Source organism: Volvox carteri, assembly GCF_000143455.1.
Source record: "Volvox carteri f. nagariensis unplaced genomic scaffold VOLCAscaffold_4, whole genome shotgun sequence".
Classification (NCBI taxonomy): domain Eukaryota; kingdom Viridiplantae; phylum Chlorophyta; class Chlorophyceae; order Chlamydomonadales; family Volvocaceae; genus Volvox; species Volvox carteri.
In genome coordinates this window covers 402,613-419,472 of record NW_003307547.1, presented here as the reverse complement: position 1 = coordinate 419,472, position 16,860 = coordinate 402,613, and the positions used below count along the sequence as shown (strand labels likewise).

The 16,860-nt window shown below is 58.2% G+C and overlaps 2 protein-coding genes across 2 annotated transcripts in view; one reads left to right on the top strand and one right to left on the bottom strand.

The window, feature by feature from the left end:
- Positions 1-4,339: 4,339 nt before the first annotated feature.
- Positions 4,340-12,950, top strand: VOLCADRAFT_86917 (uncharacterized protein; the record flags this gene model as incomplete). The annotated part of the gene is made up of 12 exons (XM_002946830.1): positions 4,340-4,655; positions 5,747-6,111; positions 6,415-6,684; positions 6,892-7,021; positions 7,816-7,974; positions 8,298-9,385; positions 9,577-9,816; positions 10,037-10,568; positions 10,602-11,101; positions 12,025-12,116; positions 12,263-12,326; positions 12,786-12,950. 12 exons carry the CDS (start codon positions 4,340-4,342, stop codon positions 12,948-12,950), a joined length of 3,921 nt encoding a protein of 1,306 aa, XP_002946876.1.
- A 3,209-nt stretch (positions 12,951-16,159) lies between these two features.
- Positions 16,160-16,860, bottom strand: part of VOLCADRAFT_86916 (uncharacterized protein) — a gene marked incomplete at both ends in the record, with an annotated part of 3,609 nt that continues 2,908 nt past the window's right edge. Inside the window, 2 exons of the mRNA XM_002946650.1 lie at positions 16,160-16,351; positions 16,740-16,830. Of these exons, the coding sequence (XP_002946696.1) occupies positions 16,160-16,351; positions 16,740-16,830 (283 nt within the window). The remainder of the gene's footprint in view (positions 16,352-16,739; positions 16,831-16,860) is intronic.

Below are 16,860 nucleotides of genomic sequence, written 5' to 3'. Positions count from 1 at the left end.
CACGTAGGCGCTGAGGTGCGCGATAAGGCGCACGACGATGCGTTACAGCAACTGCTGCCGGGCCACTGCCAAGTGCTGAAGGGTGCTGAAGGCGTTGAGTGCTGACAATGTGTGCGGATGGAGTTCAGTGTTTCTGCGGCTTGTGCACATGCTCGGCATCTGATAGTGTACTCTTGGCGACTGTCGATCGATCGTTCGGTCAGCTTCAGCAGAACCCCTCTCTCAGCCTTAGCCCGCAGCCTCAAGATCTGGCCCAGCTCAGCTTGTGGGTTGGAGTGGAGTCATTTTGCGTGTGTTATTGTTGTGGCGGCGGTGCCGGTGGTGTCGGCAGGTGACATGTGCCGCGGCGACGCAGAACTCGTGGATACAGGGGGAACAGAGCCTCGTTACCCAGGGGGACGAGTACGGCAGGTCGGAAGGGAGGTTGCTGGGAAGCACCCGTCTTTCCTGAATTCATTCGTCCAGCTGAGCATACCGTGGTATTGCTGCTGGTGCTGGTGATGATGCTGGTGCTGGGTAGGCGGCACAGGTAGGTTCTCGAGATTCTCTAGTCCAGGTTACAGGTCTATCATATTACCAGCTTCGGATGTAGAAAACGATAGACAGACAGACATGCAACTCCAACTTCCGCAAAAAAGCTCGTACACAGGGGATGCCTGAGGATGACGACACAAAACATTGGTGTGCCGGCACACGCGGCTAGTAAGCGCGGGACTCGTGCTGCACAACAGCGTCTCGCTGCCACCCCTCAGCAACACCTCCACCCGGCCCACCCCTTCTCCCTCCCTAGACCCACCCCCGGTCAGGTCGCACATTCGTATGCTTCATCCTGCGCTGCACAGTAGACATCCGTAATGGTGTTACCGGCGATGCTGCCGCTGCTGCTGCTGCTGCTGCTGCTGGTATTGACCTGCCTGTGGCTACCGCTTCACTTGCCGCAGTTGTCGACGCCAGAGGTCAAGTCCTGAGCTCCGAGGCGGCTTTGGCTTCATGCCAACAGTACAACGGCTTTCCGTGATTTCCAGTCGGACAGCAACTCGTCGGCTTGCAGCTACTACATGAGGGCGCACTGAAGGAGGGGGTGACAGACGCAGGCGGCTGCCACCGCTGGAGGCTTTACGTAACTGCGCTAAATTTGTAAATCCGTATATATGTATGTATCATGTGTGTGTCTCTCCTTTCCTCCGGGGTTCTAGTGGCGCTCCTTGCGTTTCTGCGGCACACGACGTATCCAGCGGACAACAGGAAAGGATGGAGTTGAACGGTCAGGGGTGGGGGTTCAACGGCTCCAACAGGGGCTAGGAAGGCAAGAAGCGGACTAGCCTTGTATTATGAGTTGCGGCCTGCAACGCATGTGCTTCCCGGTACCGTCAGTCACCCATGCTAAGACCACCACACCACAAGGACACAAGACCCACAGTTCCGCAAACATAGGGGGCCATGCTGAAGGGGCCGACCAGGGAATGCCACCTTTTGCTTACCCACATAAACTTGGGCTCATCACAACGCTGCTGCACGGGCATGGTGGAGCAGTACGGTACGTACCTGCGGCCATGCCACGCAACACCACACTAAGGCATGCTGCAACAGTTTGCTGAAATTGTAATCGGGATTCAAGGACATGCCCCGGGGTCGGCAGGGGTTGCCCTTTTACATTGACTGATTAAGCAGGCAAGCAAATCTGTCCATGTCAGCCATGGCGTATATGCGACGCCAGATGCGACGTAAAAGGGTTTCTCATCTTATTGCCACTTGGGGTTCCGACATAAGACGGACTGCGGCACGTTACAGATTTTAGCCACAGGACACAGAAGCTTTTCTTATGTTGCTCAAAACGTCAGCATGAGTTAATCTGGAGACGGAGAGGCTGATGATGGGCTTGTAGCTGCTACTGTTGCCCAAGGGACGAGCGCCCGTTGGGCCAAGAGGGTGCCGGCACTAAGAAGGACGGGGGCCCTGGGGCGTGTGTGTCCCGGGCCAGTCACTCAGCCCCACTCACTCCAGGTGGGTGTACGCGGCGTCATTGAGCTGTTTGCGAATTTGGTACTCCCAAGCGGCAGCGGGGATCATGTTGTGGGCCTGCAGCCAATGCGGGGGCCGGTTCAAAGTGTTATCACGTTCTGTGTGCATCTAAGCACACACCCCCTCAACAAATGCAGGCTGGATGGTCAGATAGGCCAGTCCAAGACCGGGGCCATCGCGCCGAGGCAAGATACGCGATAATGGACGGGACGGGAGCAAGAGAACGATCCGGAAGAACAGCGGCATGTCGGGCATGCGTGCTGGGCCATGTATATCAAGTATTCGAATTACTTTGCTGGCTGCCCCTGCTGTCTTGGCGGATGCGTGGAGCAAATCGGCACGGCGCGAACGAGGACATGTGCGGTGGTGAAACTGGGAAGCACCAAACGCCGCCAGCAGTGGCAGATGAGAACATCCACACACGCAAGCGCCAACTAAACCAACCCTGGCAGCATGAAAAGATGCTGTTTCCCGGCAGGGAGGAGGGAAAAAGGGCCATAAAATAAGCCTACGATTTTCCATAAACCCACCGCGCTCTCCCAAATGCTAGGCCCATAAACTTCTTCCAGCTCCTGTGCGGGGGATGGCTGATCTGTCTGAGATTGCTGCGACATGGTGGTGGAGTATGGTAGGGGAGGGCTTAGGGTGGTAAGAGTTTCGCGACGGTGACTCCGCAAGCCTCTCTTCTGTGCAGCAGCGGCTTCGGAAGCCGCTTAAAATGGTTTGTTGTGTGCTTAAGTTTCGCTTCAAGCTGCCTGTGAAATTTGAGACGTGCTTCGGACACGCCGCTTCCGCGCCGCGTCGCAGCGGGATTTCGATGGCTCCAAGAAAGCGAGCGCGAATCGTTGCGAGTCTTACGGACAGAACCGACAACATGAACGATGTTCTCGTGATAAGTCCATCAAAGCTGGGCCTAAAACGTATGCTTTGCATCGGGAACACCTGAAGGCGCGTAGGGAAAATTTCGATAATATGTTGACTTGCGTTGCCAAAGGTCACTTGAGCTGGCAAGGACCTGTATGGCGAGAACACGCTCTGCGAAATGACGACTAACGAACGTAATCATCTTGGGGGCTCCACTTCTGCAGCGCGTTTTTTTGACCTTCTGCTGCCACAGAAAGGCTAGCTTCGGTGGCACGCACCGTCCCTTCATAGCGCAGAAATACCGAGGACGCCACGCCCGTTGCCTGTTGCATTCATAGGTCAGCAGCTGTTGTTTTGTTCCTTGAGGGCAATTACCAGCGTGTGTACCATCGCACTGTCACCATAGCATTCCTCCGAGGCGATGTTTAGACCATTGTTAAAAGTGCGTGGAAGGCTTTGCTTATTCATTCGATTGTTACCATCGTTCGTTCGCTTCACAGCATGGGAATCGCCAGGAACTGCGTTGCCAGGAACTGCCCTGCGTAAAGCTAGACGCTGGATATGAACATACTTATATTTGCTGAATGGGAGTCGTATCGGGACGTTCTGGGCCGGGCTGTTCAGCGCCCCTTTCGAGGTGCTCGCAGGCTTTAGAGGACATTACCAGTAAATGAATTATTGTGTTGTATAATGTTAAAATATCTAGTAAAGCTTTCTTTTCTCCCCTCCTGGACACGACGGCATATGCCTCCTAACATGCAGACGACACATCACATGCGTCATTATTTCCACAGGTTTAGAAATTAATCAGCTGCTAAATCTAAAGAAAAAATAATTAAACTTTCTTGAATTAGAAACGTATGGGCATCAGATGCCGCGTATTGCCCACCTTAGTAATCTTACAGGCAACAGAATCAACGATACTTCGTTCCGCCCTTCCTTCCTGTCAGGCTCAGTTATTGTAGCTTGAAATGGCTATAATAAAGAAACCTTATTATATATCACAAAATCTTTAAGACAATAAGCATCAATACGCAGTCAAAGCTACGGAACCTTCAGGCAAGCAATCGCTACATGCAGCAGTTTCCCTAACAGGTATCCGATGATATAAATCTGATACGATCTACCTGCAATCACAATAACTCAGTGCTCAATTGGTAGCACACATAGGTGGGTTCACTTGCCCGTCAATCCCTGGATTTCCATGTTACCTCCGATTCGTATAAAATACAGGTAGCACATTTTTATTGTTAAAGTGATTCAACAACCGTAACGATTACGCCAGGTGGGCGCAACTGAACTGCCCAAGCTGGCCCCCATGTCTCCGGCAGCCCGCCTGACTCATGGCCCCTGCTCTCCGGTCGTTCAGTAAAACTCCAGTGAAGGCAAATAATCTCACGGCAGCAACGTTAAACTTGGCTGTAAGCGCTTCAGCACTGTGTCGGCAACGAATATGCCTTCTGTGGACGCTGTGGCCGGTTTCGGCGGCATCGTCACTACAGACAACTCCGGAGCCCTTGGCCCAACCGCTTCGAACACAGATAGAACCACCACGGAAGCCTCAGGGTTTCGTGGGCAGCTTGACGACGCTCCTGCGGACCTCTCAGATGCCGCGTTGGTCTACGAGACCGGCCGCCTGAGCTACGAATCCGATTACGATGAGGTCTTCCAGGTGGCCATCATTGGAGCAGGGGTCTCCGGACTACAAGCGCTGCGGGCGGTCCGACGCGCCGGCCTCGACGCAGTAGTCTTGGAGTCGCGCCCCGACGGTAAGCCTCCAAAATGGGTTCCCCGGATTGTGCCCTACCTCTCTTTCGAGAAGAGTAATTCTTTCGAGAAGAGTAGAAGGCACTGGAATCGCGTGTGTACGTGCGTGTATGTACGTGGCAGCTCCGGCTCGCTCTGACCGCAGAGAACGCGCCTTTCTCCCTACTTGGCGTGTGCGCCGAGTGCCTTGATGCGGAGTCCTTGGCACCAACACAACCCCTCCCCATGTATCCCGTGCGTGAAATGGCCTGGCGCGCCCTTCTCGCCGGAAAGATGCGTGACGCGTGCATGACGAGCCAAGCATTGAACAAACGGATACAACACGAGCGCTCTATTGCGAGTTCCTGACACGCTCTTTTGAAATCCAGGTGCCCTTTACAGGAACACGGCATTTGGCAGTAATGGCAGAAAAATGTACGAAAGCATAGTAACCGCGGGCGATGTGTCACTGCGACCAGGTTTTTTTTTGCGTTCTTCTGAAGTGCTTTCAGCTCTGCTGGCCCGGCGCCGACCCATTCCATTTTCTCCCCGTCCTCGTTAACCCCGCCGTACATGGTCGTACATGATGACGCCTTCAAGTCGGCGGATGCTGGCTGGATATGACCTCCCGGGGGCACGGCAGTCACCCCGTAGGTGCGTCTTGGCCGTGTATCCTGAAAGAAACGTGCGAAAAGGGATAAGCCTGCGGTGGAGGTGAGAAAAGAGCGTGTGTTTGTAGATGCCCAGTTTCGGACTGCTTGACGCTCCTTCCATCACCCTTGGGTGATGTTTGTGTGCAGCCCCATCCCTCTTCCCTTCTCCTTCCCAGGGCTCTACACAGCAATGCACCGTTGCTTCATTTCGTTACATGCTTGGGCTCCGAGGTTGTTGGTGTAAAGGTCGGCGAGATTCCCGCACCGTACCCCACATCTGCTTCAGCGGATGGTCGCTTCAATTGGGCGCAAAGCGTGACGCTTAGGGTGTTTCGGTGCGACGGACAAGTTACTGGACCAATAATGTTATCGTCGTTTCTAGTGACCCGCCGATCCACGGTCAACCTATACGGCAATGTCTTTTTTCCGTACAACGTGCGGAATGGATGCCGCGCCCGCAGGCCCGTGGAAACTCTGTGAGTTGCCGGAGCTGCCCTGGCCGTCAAAGCTGCGGCCCATGGGTGACACCGCTACGGCGCAGGACATGCTGCGCTATATCCGTACGTATTCTGACGTCATGCGGCTCCGGCCATACGTGCGGTGCGGTTCCACCGTCACCTCAATGGAGCAACTGCACGACGGCTCCTGGGTGGTGCAGTACACGGAAAACAACACGTCCGCGTCGGAAGGCTCTCGGGCAGGCGCGCAGGGGGAAGCTGTAGCAACAGCAGCGGCTGCAGTCAAGGGGGGACGCGCGCAGCTGATCGCTAGCTTCGTCATCGTGGCCACAGGCATGTACGGCACGCCGTACATACCTAACATCCCGGTGAGTCGCACATTGCGACAGACAGACACACCACATAGCATTCTCCCACCCACATTGTGCTCGTTCAAGCGGCCTTTGTCACCTTCTTCTTCGGCTTCTGATCAGACGACTTCAGCATATTGCACGCTCGCACGATGACGTCATCACAGCACCAAACTTGTAGGTTTCCCACGTCCTCACTAAGTACTCCTCTTCATGTGCCACACCTTTTTCCTCATCGTCGTGCCTGGGGCGTGTTGCTACCTAAAATCCTGCCCTTCGTTACCTCCTGCTATCGTACCTCACTCCCTCTTACCTCTACAGGGTAGGGAGGCCTTTTCAGGTCGCCAGCTGCACGCGGGGAGTCTCCGCGGGTCTGCCCTACCCAGGCGGTTTCGGAGCAGTGACTGCAGCGGCACCGTCGGCAACAACAGTACGCACGGCGGGAGGACCAATGGCGGTGGCAGCGGCGCGGTTGCACGGTTTGAGGGCCTCCGCATTGCCGTACTTGGTTGCAGCAGAGAGCCGGCGGAGCTGGCTGGGTTGCGGGCCGTGGCGGCGGTTGCGGATGCCGTGACCATGGTGGCGGAAAGGGTGAGGGCCCCGGCGGGACGGGGGGGTTTGCTTTTTCCTTTCCTTGGCTTTTCCCCGGAACAAGTAGCATTGCCTCCATTCGCACAGACTCACGCACGTTACAAACCCGGCACTTGACTCCCATGTGCCCGCGACTGTATTCACGATGGTGGCCCTATGCACGCCGTACTGTGCACCGTACCTTATGCCGTACATTACCGTATGCAGGTCCGCTGGCCGCTGCCGCCACTGGTGACGTGCTTGGGAGAGCGGCAGCTGCTGCACAGCCGGGTTACCAGCAGCAGCTGCTGCATACCGCCCTTCCACACGGCGAGCTCTGCGGATCGCTGGGTGCACAGTGAGCGGGGGCGGGGGGAGGGGAGTGGGAGGGGATCAAACCGGGGGTGAGGGGGGTCCCCAGGCACACGGAGGAGCCATAAAACCCCGGCACGAATACAGGACACGTCGAAGACGGTGAGGCCGCGCGAGATGCGGGCAGTGCACTAGTAGAAAGGGCAATTGAAGGGCTCCGCTTGGGGCGTTTTCTCATCCACCCACGCTTCTGGTAGTACGGCGCCTTCAACGCGCTTTGGGCTCACCCAGTCGCGAACTCGGGTTACGAATCCGCCGCCGTTCTTTTCCCCTCAGCCCCCTGTTCGACACCCTCTCCCCAACGTCCAACCTCACGCATCATCCCCGACCTCGTCGCATTCTCTATCGCGCATGTGTGGTGTGGGCGTGTGGACCGGAATCTCCGGCCCCACGACGACGTCCACCACCCCCCCTGACAACCTCGGGCGCCGGCAACTCGCAGGGTGAGTTAACGCACCGCAGCAGTCGGGACTAACTAGGCTTCGGGGTCCCCGAGATGGAAGGTAACCGGTTTGTGTGTGTATGTGTATGTGTGTATGTATGTGTGTATGTATGTGTGTATGTATGTGTGTATGTGTGTATGTGTGTATGTATGTATGTGTATGTATGTATGTGTATGTATGTATGTGTGTGTATGTATGTATGTGTGTGTAGTGCTCCGCAGTAGTGAAAGCTATGCACCTATGCATGTGTAGCTGTAGCTCTGTTCTGTTCATATTTCTGATGCATGTTGCATCATCCCCCATATTGAATACCTTAGGCTGGCTAGGCCCGTTAGAGAGGTCTTCTGGAGCTGCATCAAGGCGGGCGTCAGTCGCGAAGTGGACATGCCGCTCGGGGGGCCCAAGAGCCTGTACGACGATCTCCAGTGTGGCGGCCAGGTGTCGGATCCCGTCACGCCGCGGCTCATGCGCGACCCACGAGTCAGCTGGGTGGGAGGTGCGTGTGTGTGCGGGAGAGGGAAAAGAGCAAGTGAACGACTGAGCGCCTGAAGGAATTGGTGTGGATATTCTCGCGCCGTGTGGACAGCGCAGACGTTTGGCCGTATCGTGCAGTGGGAAGGCGCCTACGCGTATAACACCAGCGCCCCTCGATTCCCAGCACGCTTGCAGCATCAAGCAAACGACTTGTTGTTTGGTGTGTGCAAGACAAATTCTCCCCAAGACAGTTCAACTGGTAGGGTCTCTTTAAAACACATGATGAAGCCACAACAGCGCGCGGAAACAACACGAAATGTCGGGGGAAACTCTCCTGCCGTACAGGTCGCGTCGCTGCACTGGACGCCGAGGGTGTCGTACTGTCCGACGGCCGTCACGTGGCTGCTGACGTCATCCTGTACTGCACCGGCTACGTGCAGCGGTATAGGTTCCTGCCGTCCACCATACTCCAGGCGCTCACTACTCCACCACCTGCGGCTGCCGTAGTTGCCACCGCTGACACCTCCAACGTCCACGGCGGCTGTCACTTTCCGTCAGCCATTCCACAGCGCACACCCGAATGCGCACGGCCGCAACCCCAGCAACATATTAATCAGCATCAAGGTGGGCTTCGCGCACGCGGCGACGGCGGCGACGGCGACGGCGCGCCGTTGGAAGTGATAGGCAGCGGCGAAGTGGCCCTGTACCGCAACATGGTGCATTGCGGCGTTCGGAACCTGGCCTTCGTCGGCTGTGAGGTGATCACCACCAACCGAGTCCTCACGGCCGCGCTGCAGGCCGAGTGGCTGGCACGGCTGCTATGCGGTCGGCTGCTCCTTCCGTCCGCGCGGCAGATGGCAAAGGTCATGCTATGCGCGCGGGAATGGGCGCAGCGCGAGGCGGCGGCGGCGGCAGCCAGGCGGCGCCGAGGCACGGGGGGGTCAGCTGTCAAAGCTGCGACGGCTGTAGAGGACCGGGAGCCGTTGCAATCCGTGGGAAGTGCAGCAGCGCCGGGCCGTGAAGCGAGGACGGCAAAGGAGAAGGTGAAGGTGGCGAATAACAAGAAGACGGCAGGGCTCGGCGGACATTCACTGATCAACCGCCTCCGCGCCGGGAAGAGTTCGCTCCTGTCGGCCACGTTCGGGCTCTTCACCAGTGCTCTAGTCACTAGCTCAGCAGCCTTAGCGGCATCTGCAAGCGGCCGCGGTGGCGTCAACACCGTACGGGTCGGCGACAGGGACAAGAGGAACGATGAAAAGGCAAGTGGTGTCAAAGACCGTTCGGAGACAGCCGACACCGCCGCCGCCGCCGCCGCCGCTGCCGCCACGCCGCCGCTGGAGGCCCCTCTGCGCCCCTTCGCGCAGCTGGGGCTGCACACGCAGGCCTACCATGACTGCTTGATGCACGACCTGGGGGTAAACCCCTATCGCAAGGTAAAAGCGAAGTAAGAGATGGGGGAGAAGGCTACGGGCCGCCTCTGCCCTCTTAATGCCTCAGCGCTCCGAGTTGATTCCGGTCAATGTCTGCACCTCCACCTGGACCTCAGCCCAGCAGGCAGGGAGGTGTTCCCAGCCTCCACCTCCCCCAGTTCATGAAAGCCCCTTTCGACGCACGGCCGCCGCAGGGTTGCTTCTGCCTTGCGGAGCTGTTCTATTCCTACACGGCCCGAGACTACGCGGGGGTTGTTATGGAGGACCTGATGCCGCAGATACCCAGGCCGGCAGCCGCAGACGGCGCCCAGGCGGCCTGCAGGGGCCCCGGATGCGGGGCAGAAGGAGGAGGAGAGAGAGAAGCAGAGGGAGAGGGAGGAGAGGGTCGCCGGTGTGCCTTAACGTGTTTGGATTCTGGATCCGCGGGGTTCATGGTACGTACGACATAAGGCGCTTGGTGTGGATCTTGCCGTAGGCCGTCCTGCCGGGGGCTACTCCTCTTTCTTTGTTCATCAAGTTCCTTTTTCCCCTCCCCCTGCCGCGCTGCATGCTCTGTCCATTTGTACAATTTGTACCCAATTTGAAATTCCGTCTCTTTCATCCCCTCACTCCTCTTCCCTGTCATCCCCTTGGCTTCTTCTTCCGACCCTGCAGGTTTACACGATCGCAGCTAATCCAAAGAAGTTGGAACGGCCCCTGGGCAGCCCCTCCAGCAACTGGAATGACACCCAACTAATGAGGGCGACCCAGTCTGCCGCTGACGCCGCAGCTGTCGTACCCCGTCCCTCTCCCGCTGTTACCCCCGCCAGCCGCAGCGGAGCAGCTGACGAGCATCCACCTTCGCCGCCTTCGTCACAGCCATTGCAGCTGTCAGCGCCAGCTCTGCCGCCGCCATGGATCAGACGACCCATGGGTCGCGGTGACCCTGGCGGTGATGGTGGTATTCGAGGTGACGGTCCTGACCTTGCTGTCGCTGGTTCGGGTGATGAAGGTGGCGGCCTTGATTTTGGCGAACGGATCTGGTTGTCGTCGAAGCTGGGGGTAGGGCTGGGTGGGCCAGAGGCTGCTGATGTAAAGATGGCGGTACGACACCAAAACGCCAACATTGCATCACAAGCCGTCAAGGCAGGCACGCGGACGGGGACGGAGATGGCGGCAGCGGTGCCGTACTCTGTTGGTGGTCCCGGTGAGGCCGCCGCCGCCGCCGCCGCCGCCGCAGCGTCGTGTGGCAATGGTGTCGCTGAGGCGCCGGCGGCGATGCCGCTGGGAGTTACCGCGGCCGCTGCAGCACCCCTGATCAGCAGCGGCGCCACTAGGCTCCCTTACGAGTTATCGCCTTTCACAGCCGTGTCATTGACCACCTTGCCCACCATCACTCCCTCCCACGTCGCCAACATCGACGCCGCCGCCGCCGCCACCGCCAAGTCCAACACAGATATGCAACCCCAGATCCAGATGAGTGGCATTCAGACGGCCTGTGGTGTATCAGGATCCGTCGCTTACTGCAGCTCGCTGTCGCCGCTGTCGCCGTCCCACAGTGCCGACGGCGATGAGGGCGGTGTCCGTACGACCATCGCAGCCACGGCGGAGCTTGTCGCCAGCGGCCTGGCGCACCCCGAACCAGGGGTTAGTGTGTTGGACAAATCAGCGTACGCCGTAAGCGATGGCGGCAGCAGCGGAGGAGCAGGAGCGGCGACCTTCATAGAGCAGGCAGCAGTGGTGAGTCGTTTCGCGCTGGTGCCGAGCGCCATTTCGTGGCCGCTAGCAGCAATCTTGAACCGAAGAAATAATTTCATGGAATATATATTATTTTCCTTCGGTCCTCTGCTAAAATTCTTTGCTTAATTTGCCGCTGAAATGTCGCTACGAGTCGTTCGATGCTTACGATGGTGTGTGTTTGTCTCTCTCTGAACCCGATCCTAGTTCACGCTTGTCCACGGACTTTCGCAAAGTAATTACTTGTTTTAAATTATATTAATCATTACATACGTATTGCCTAATTGTTGGAAACACCGCTTCACAAGGATTTATTGCCTGTCGAGCCGGCCTTCCACTTCCGGCATTATTTGGCTTTATAAGGGAGAAATAGCAGGAGCTCCACATCCCTATCACGGAAATATCCATAGTGCGCTACTATCTCTATCAACCACGTGGGATGGGGATGGCGCTTCTGTTCAGGCGCCAGCGGCGGCTGGGGGTAAGGAAGGAGGGCTGGCGGTGGCGGCGGAGGTGGAGGAGGTGACAGTATGGCGCCTGAGAGACTATGTCCCCCGACCACGCCGCCGTGTTGTTCACCATGGGCTGCAGCCGCACTGGCGTCGCGCGGCGCGGCGGCAGGCCAAAGAGATGCTACGGCAGACCGCAGCAGAGGCCGCATCGCCGCACCCGCAGCCCTGGCAGAAGAGCAGCGCAGTGCGAACATACCATCCATGCAGCCGTATGCAGCCGAAGCTGCACGCACAGACTTACATACACACGCAAGCACAGCTGCAGCGAATAAACGGGCGTTCCAGCGAGGACATGCCGTCGAACTCCTCCTTGGCTCGGGGCCGCGATGGAGTGTCACCAGTGAATGCGCCCTACACGGCTTCCACATTCGCTGACTTACTTGTCCCTGCTGCTGCTGCCGCTGCCGCCGCCAGCATCGCACGCGGCAGAGGCGTCGGCGCCGCCGCAACCGCACCCAGCTCCGCCACAGCGGCAGGGTTATCACCGCCTGGCGCGGCAACCACCTGTACGGCATGTATCGTTGTGGCAGATACCCGGGACCCCTCTGAGACGGGCGTGACCTGCGCGGCTGGCCAAAGGAACGACCCACGGGGCGTTGCAGTGCCCTCCACGGCAAGAGCGGAACACGCGCCCGGTCACACACGTGCACAGCTCCTCCTCCTTCGTGGCGCATCCCGTGACGTGGAGGACTCACACCGAGTCCCCAGGTCTGAAGGTGCGTGCGAGGATTATGAAGGCCGGGCTGCCGCGCCGATGCACCCAAAGGGCGGCGGTGGCGGCCGGTTTGCCCGCCAAGCAGCGTCCGGGCTAGAGCATCCAGGGCAACACTACACCATCCTCAGCCCACAGCGGCATCAGCGGCGCCATCAGCAACAGCGGCAACAGCCTCTTGACTCAGGGGGATATGCGGGATGGCCTCTCAGCATGCATCCCCAGCATGCACCCCCAGAGTACGTGGTGGAAGCTCGCAAAGGTGATGGCGACGGTGACGGCGAAAGGTCCATTCACAGCCGCAGCGCACGACAGCCAGCCTCCCCCGGCCCCTCTCCCGCCGCGTACTCCGGGGCCCCCCGACAACTGCAGACACGGCGCCTGTGCTTGGCCCATCTTGAGGACATGCTAATCCCTGGAGCATTGGCTGCCCGCCGACGCCACCCTTCCGGCCTGCCGCTAGCGGCTCTGCAGGCTGACCTCGGCAGCGAGCTATTGCCGGCACCCTCTGTACCTCAGAGCCCGCTTCTATACGGCAGGAGAGGTGGCGGTTCCGGAGCCGCCTCGCCGGCTACAGGCGATGGTGTTGTGGGTTTCTATGAGTCAGGCCAGGAGGGGGGAGCAGTGATGAGGGGCGACGACAGTCCAGGCGGGAACGTCGCGCTAGCTGGTGGGTTGGGCAGTAGTGCCGGGCGTGCTGGCGAAATCGACAGCGGCAGCGGAGCAAGCGGCGGTTGCCGCAGCGCCGTTGGCGGCGGCAGTGCCGGTAATCGCGCTATACTGCGGCAGCGCCGGCAGATGGATCGATTGGTTTCTGAGCTGTCGATGCAGATACGCGCGTCGTTAGAAGTTCGGAGGCAGCTGCAGCAGTAGCAGCAACGGTAGCGGAGCAGTATCAAAAGCAGCAGGGTAGAAGCAGCAGTAGCAGTAGCAGCAGCAGCAGCAGTAACATCAGAGAGCGATGGTGGCCGTGGTGGCGTGCTTATAATAATGCACCTTGTTGGGACACGGGAAGAACGATAAGTGAACCCTGGTCCCCCAGGGATGAACCGAGGTCAACGTCGGAATCTGCACGTAGGCGCATCTCCGTGCGTTCCGTGTAGTGTACTTTGTGCCCTATATAAAAACCGCCGGTCAGCAGAACGCAGAGCGCGTCACCCCTCCTCCACGAGTCGCGCAAGTTGCCACAGACAATAAAGCCGCGCACGTACGGCAAGGTACTGCTGAATAAGGGTTTCTGCATTACAGAGCCCCTAGTGTTCCCGGGCGGCTTGCCATTGCTGTGCCGCTTTGGTGGGTTTTTTATTACTTCAGTGTAACGTTTGGGGCTCGAACGGGAGGACGCGCATTGCGATCCGGAGGATATGTGTACGCATGCTCGGTTGGGTGGACCTGTTGCTTGGGGCCCTATGCCGCTTCGCATGCATAGGCTCTTGATGCATGCAGATGCTCATACGTCTGGTGGGAGTGAGTAGGTGGAGATCACGGTATGGTGCTTGCTGGCACATGCCGACCTTGCTGACCGGTACTGCTAGGGTTCTAGCTTTCCCTCTAGCACCTCCTTGTTAGCCCAGTAAGGATCTTATCGGGGGGACCTTATACGTCTCCCATACCGTCCCTGCCTTCGAGCTATGAAGTCCGGGTTTCCTTGAAAGAAGCCGTGCGCTAATCAGTAGCCAGGGAATAATTTCCATGTATCACGTCGGATTGAATCCACCTGCTTCCCGATGCGCCGAAGGGGCTGCAAACGACGAAGCCATCTGCTTCCTTTCAGCGCTGAAATCCGTAGTGCATTCGTTGAACGTGGCCCATTTTTCGTCAGTCTACGTTCCATTCTATTACATTCGCGGTAGCCGCTTTATTCGTTAGGCAGAGAGATGTGTTTGAATGCTGTGATGTCTGTTGGCCGTCTGTTCATGAACTTGGCGTAACGGTTGTGTCCGATGTGGTTTAGATCTGTCGGGGTGCAAACCGAAAAAATCCAACGAGCCTAAACTTACGGAACATCAATTCTGGTCTGAGCTCGTGGTTCCGCCGCCGTCATCTTGTAGTGCGGCCAGAGTGCCCATAGGAGCGGAATATTGATGGTGCAAACCGCCCCGTTACCCTCTCACCGTTACCAGTCCCGGCCAGCTTTCCACTATTCGCTTTCGCTCTAACCCTCTTGGCCTCTTGGCCAACTTTCCAGAACCTGCCTCTTGCCCCGATCTCCACCACCCTGTCAGGCAATTTCTGGGACCATTGAAGCTGCCCATGGCCGCCGCAGTTACTTCCCTTCACAGTGCCGCAAAACAGCACAGGAATGAGAAACCCTAAGAACAACATACGAGTGACCGATTTAAGCAAATGAATCTGTGTGTGTGTGCGTGTGCGTGTGCGTGTGCGTGTGTGTGCGCGTGTGTGTGTGTGTGTGTTACATGGTTTGGGGTGCGTGACCCCATACCTGTAAAACTACCCATACGAGCCGAAGGCCCAAGGGCAATACCGAAACGCCTAAAAGCCACAGAGGAAAGGAAACACCGCACATCAGCCCAGACTAGCGCCCAAAGGGGGTAACTGAGTTGCGGTGAGCCCATATATGCTCCAACATCCTCGCCAGAGTTGCTCGCTCCCATTTCATGGCCTCCAACATGCTCTGCTGATGATCGAATCAATGGCGCATACCGCTGCTCGCTTCTCCTGCCAAAACTACTGGTGTGATACAGTGCGATAGTACCGCCAAAGGCCGCCTTGCATCCGTGTTGTACGGAAAGAAGAACGAACAAGCAAAACCCATTATACCTCGAGTTAGTCGATATCCAGTGTAAATTGGTAAGACCTCCCAACAGCACGGGGCGGCGGCGGTTCGAGGCTGTAGTAGCCGGTACACTGTACGGCACCGTGAACAACTACAAATACGCGCTAAGCGCGTCCACCAGCATCTCGAGAGGCCTTTTCAGCGGCCAGCTACTGCAAGAGGGTCCCGTTACCAGGAGAGGAAGTAGGAAAGCGCGACCCATGAAGCCCTCAGCATTACGTGTCATCTTCTCTTCGCGCGCTCCCAAGCAACGGCATCACCAGATATCTTTCCACCAACCGACCAGGGTGTTCGTGGGACCTTCCGCGCCGTGCTCCTGCTGGCCGGGGGGCCCCGCCCGCGGACCAGCACGGGGAGACAACCCCGGGGGTCGGGTCTCACCCAAACACCCAGTGGGCTACAGCCGCAGACACATCACATCTTTGCCGGAACCACAGATCCAACGAACCCGGCTTTGATGTGCTTTGCTCCCGCATTGCCATACCGGCACAGCCCTAGCGCACCACCTGGCAAACCCCCCTAAGACGGCCCTTCTTCCCTACCGGTAGTACTGCACCCAACCGGAGTACTTGGAAGAAAAAGTACTTCTTCTCCCCTAACCCCAAGAACCCGGCGGCCCCCGAGCACCCATCCACGTAGTCCCCATCTGGGCCCCAGCACCAATAGCACCACCACCGATTCACCATTATTTCTTCACGGCCTCCTCACCCTTGCAACCGACGACGCGCCTTCCGGCCATCCGCCACGCCAGCACCCACCACTCGCAACGCACGTCGCTCTCCTCTTCCCCTCAGCAACTCCCCTTCCAGGTACCAGAGTGACTTCTCTGACCCGTTACAGCGGTTCCACCAGCTGCGCAACCAAACAAAACAAAACATGCCAAGCCCTTTTGCGGCCCGAGGACCAACCTCCCATCCACCGGACGGTGCTGGTTACCGACCCCCACCCCGCAGCCATCATATCACACACACACACACACACACACATACACATACACACACATACACACACACACACGCAAACACCACATGCCGCCGAAATCAGTACCGCAGGCCGTTGCGCAGTCGTACACAGCTGAACGAGTGGTACCATTCGTACGTGCCGTACGCCCAGGCAAAGCCGTTGGACAAAAGGTGGATGAGTCGCCAGTGGATGCCGTCGCCGTACAGGGGCCACAGCAGCGCCGCCGGCAGGTACGCGGGCGCGGGGCTGGCGGGCGGGCGATGCCATGGCTCCAGGTTGAGGTGGGGAGGCACGGGTGGCAGCGCAAGCAGTACCTAGGGGTGCATGTCCCGCGGATGGGTATCGTGGCAGGGGTTAGGGAAATGGAAGCCCCCTCGACTGGGGGAAATGTCAAACGGAGGGCAAGGTCCACCGGAGTTAGGGCTTCTGGCAAGGGCGTGATGATCTAGTCGCTGTGCCGTGTATGGGGGAGGTGCGGGTAGGTGCGGCCAGGGTGTCTATTAGTGGAGGGTAAGCGTGGGGATGTGGGCGCAAGAAGTCACGCGCGGCCGCAGAAAAAAGCCCCAGCTCCGGTCCCATATCCGCACGCCCACACGGCCCCCGGGGCCCCCGGCCGCCCAGATGAGCCCCCAAGATGAGCCCCCCAGACGAGCCCACCTTGGCAGTGGGCACCAGCAGCAGGTAGTAGGTGGCTAGGGAGGCCAGGCCCAGGGCGATGGAGCGCAGCTTACCCAACCAGGCGCATGTCCTGTTGTGTTGTGTTGTGTTGGGCGGCGTG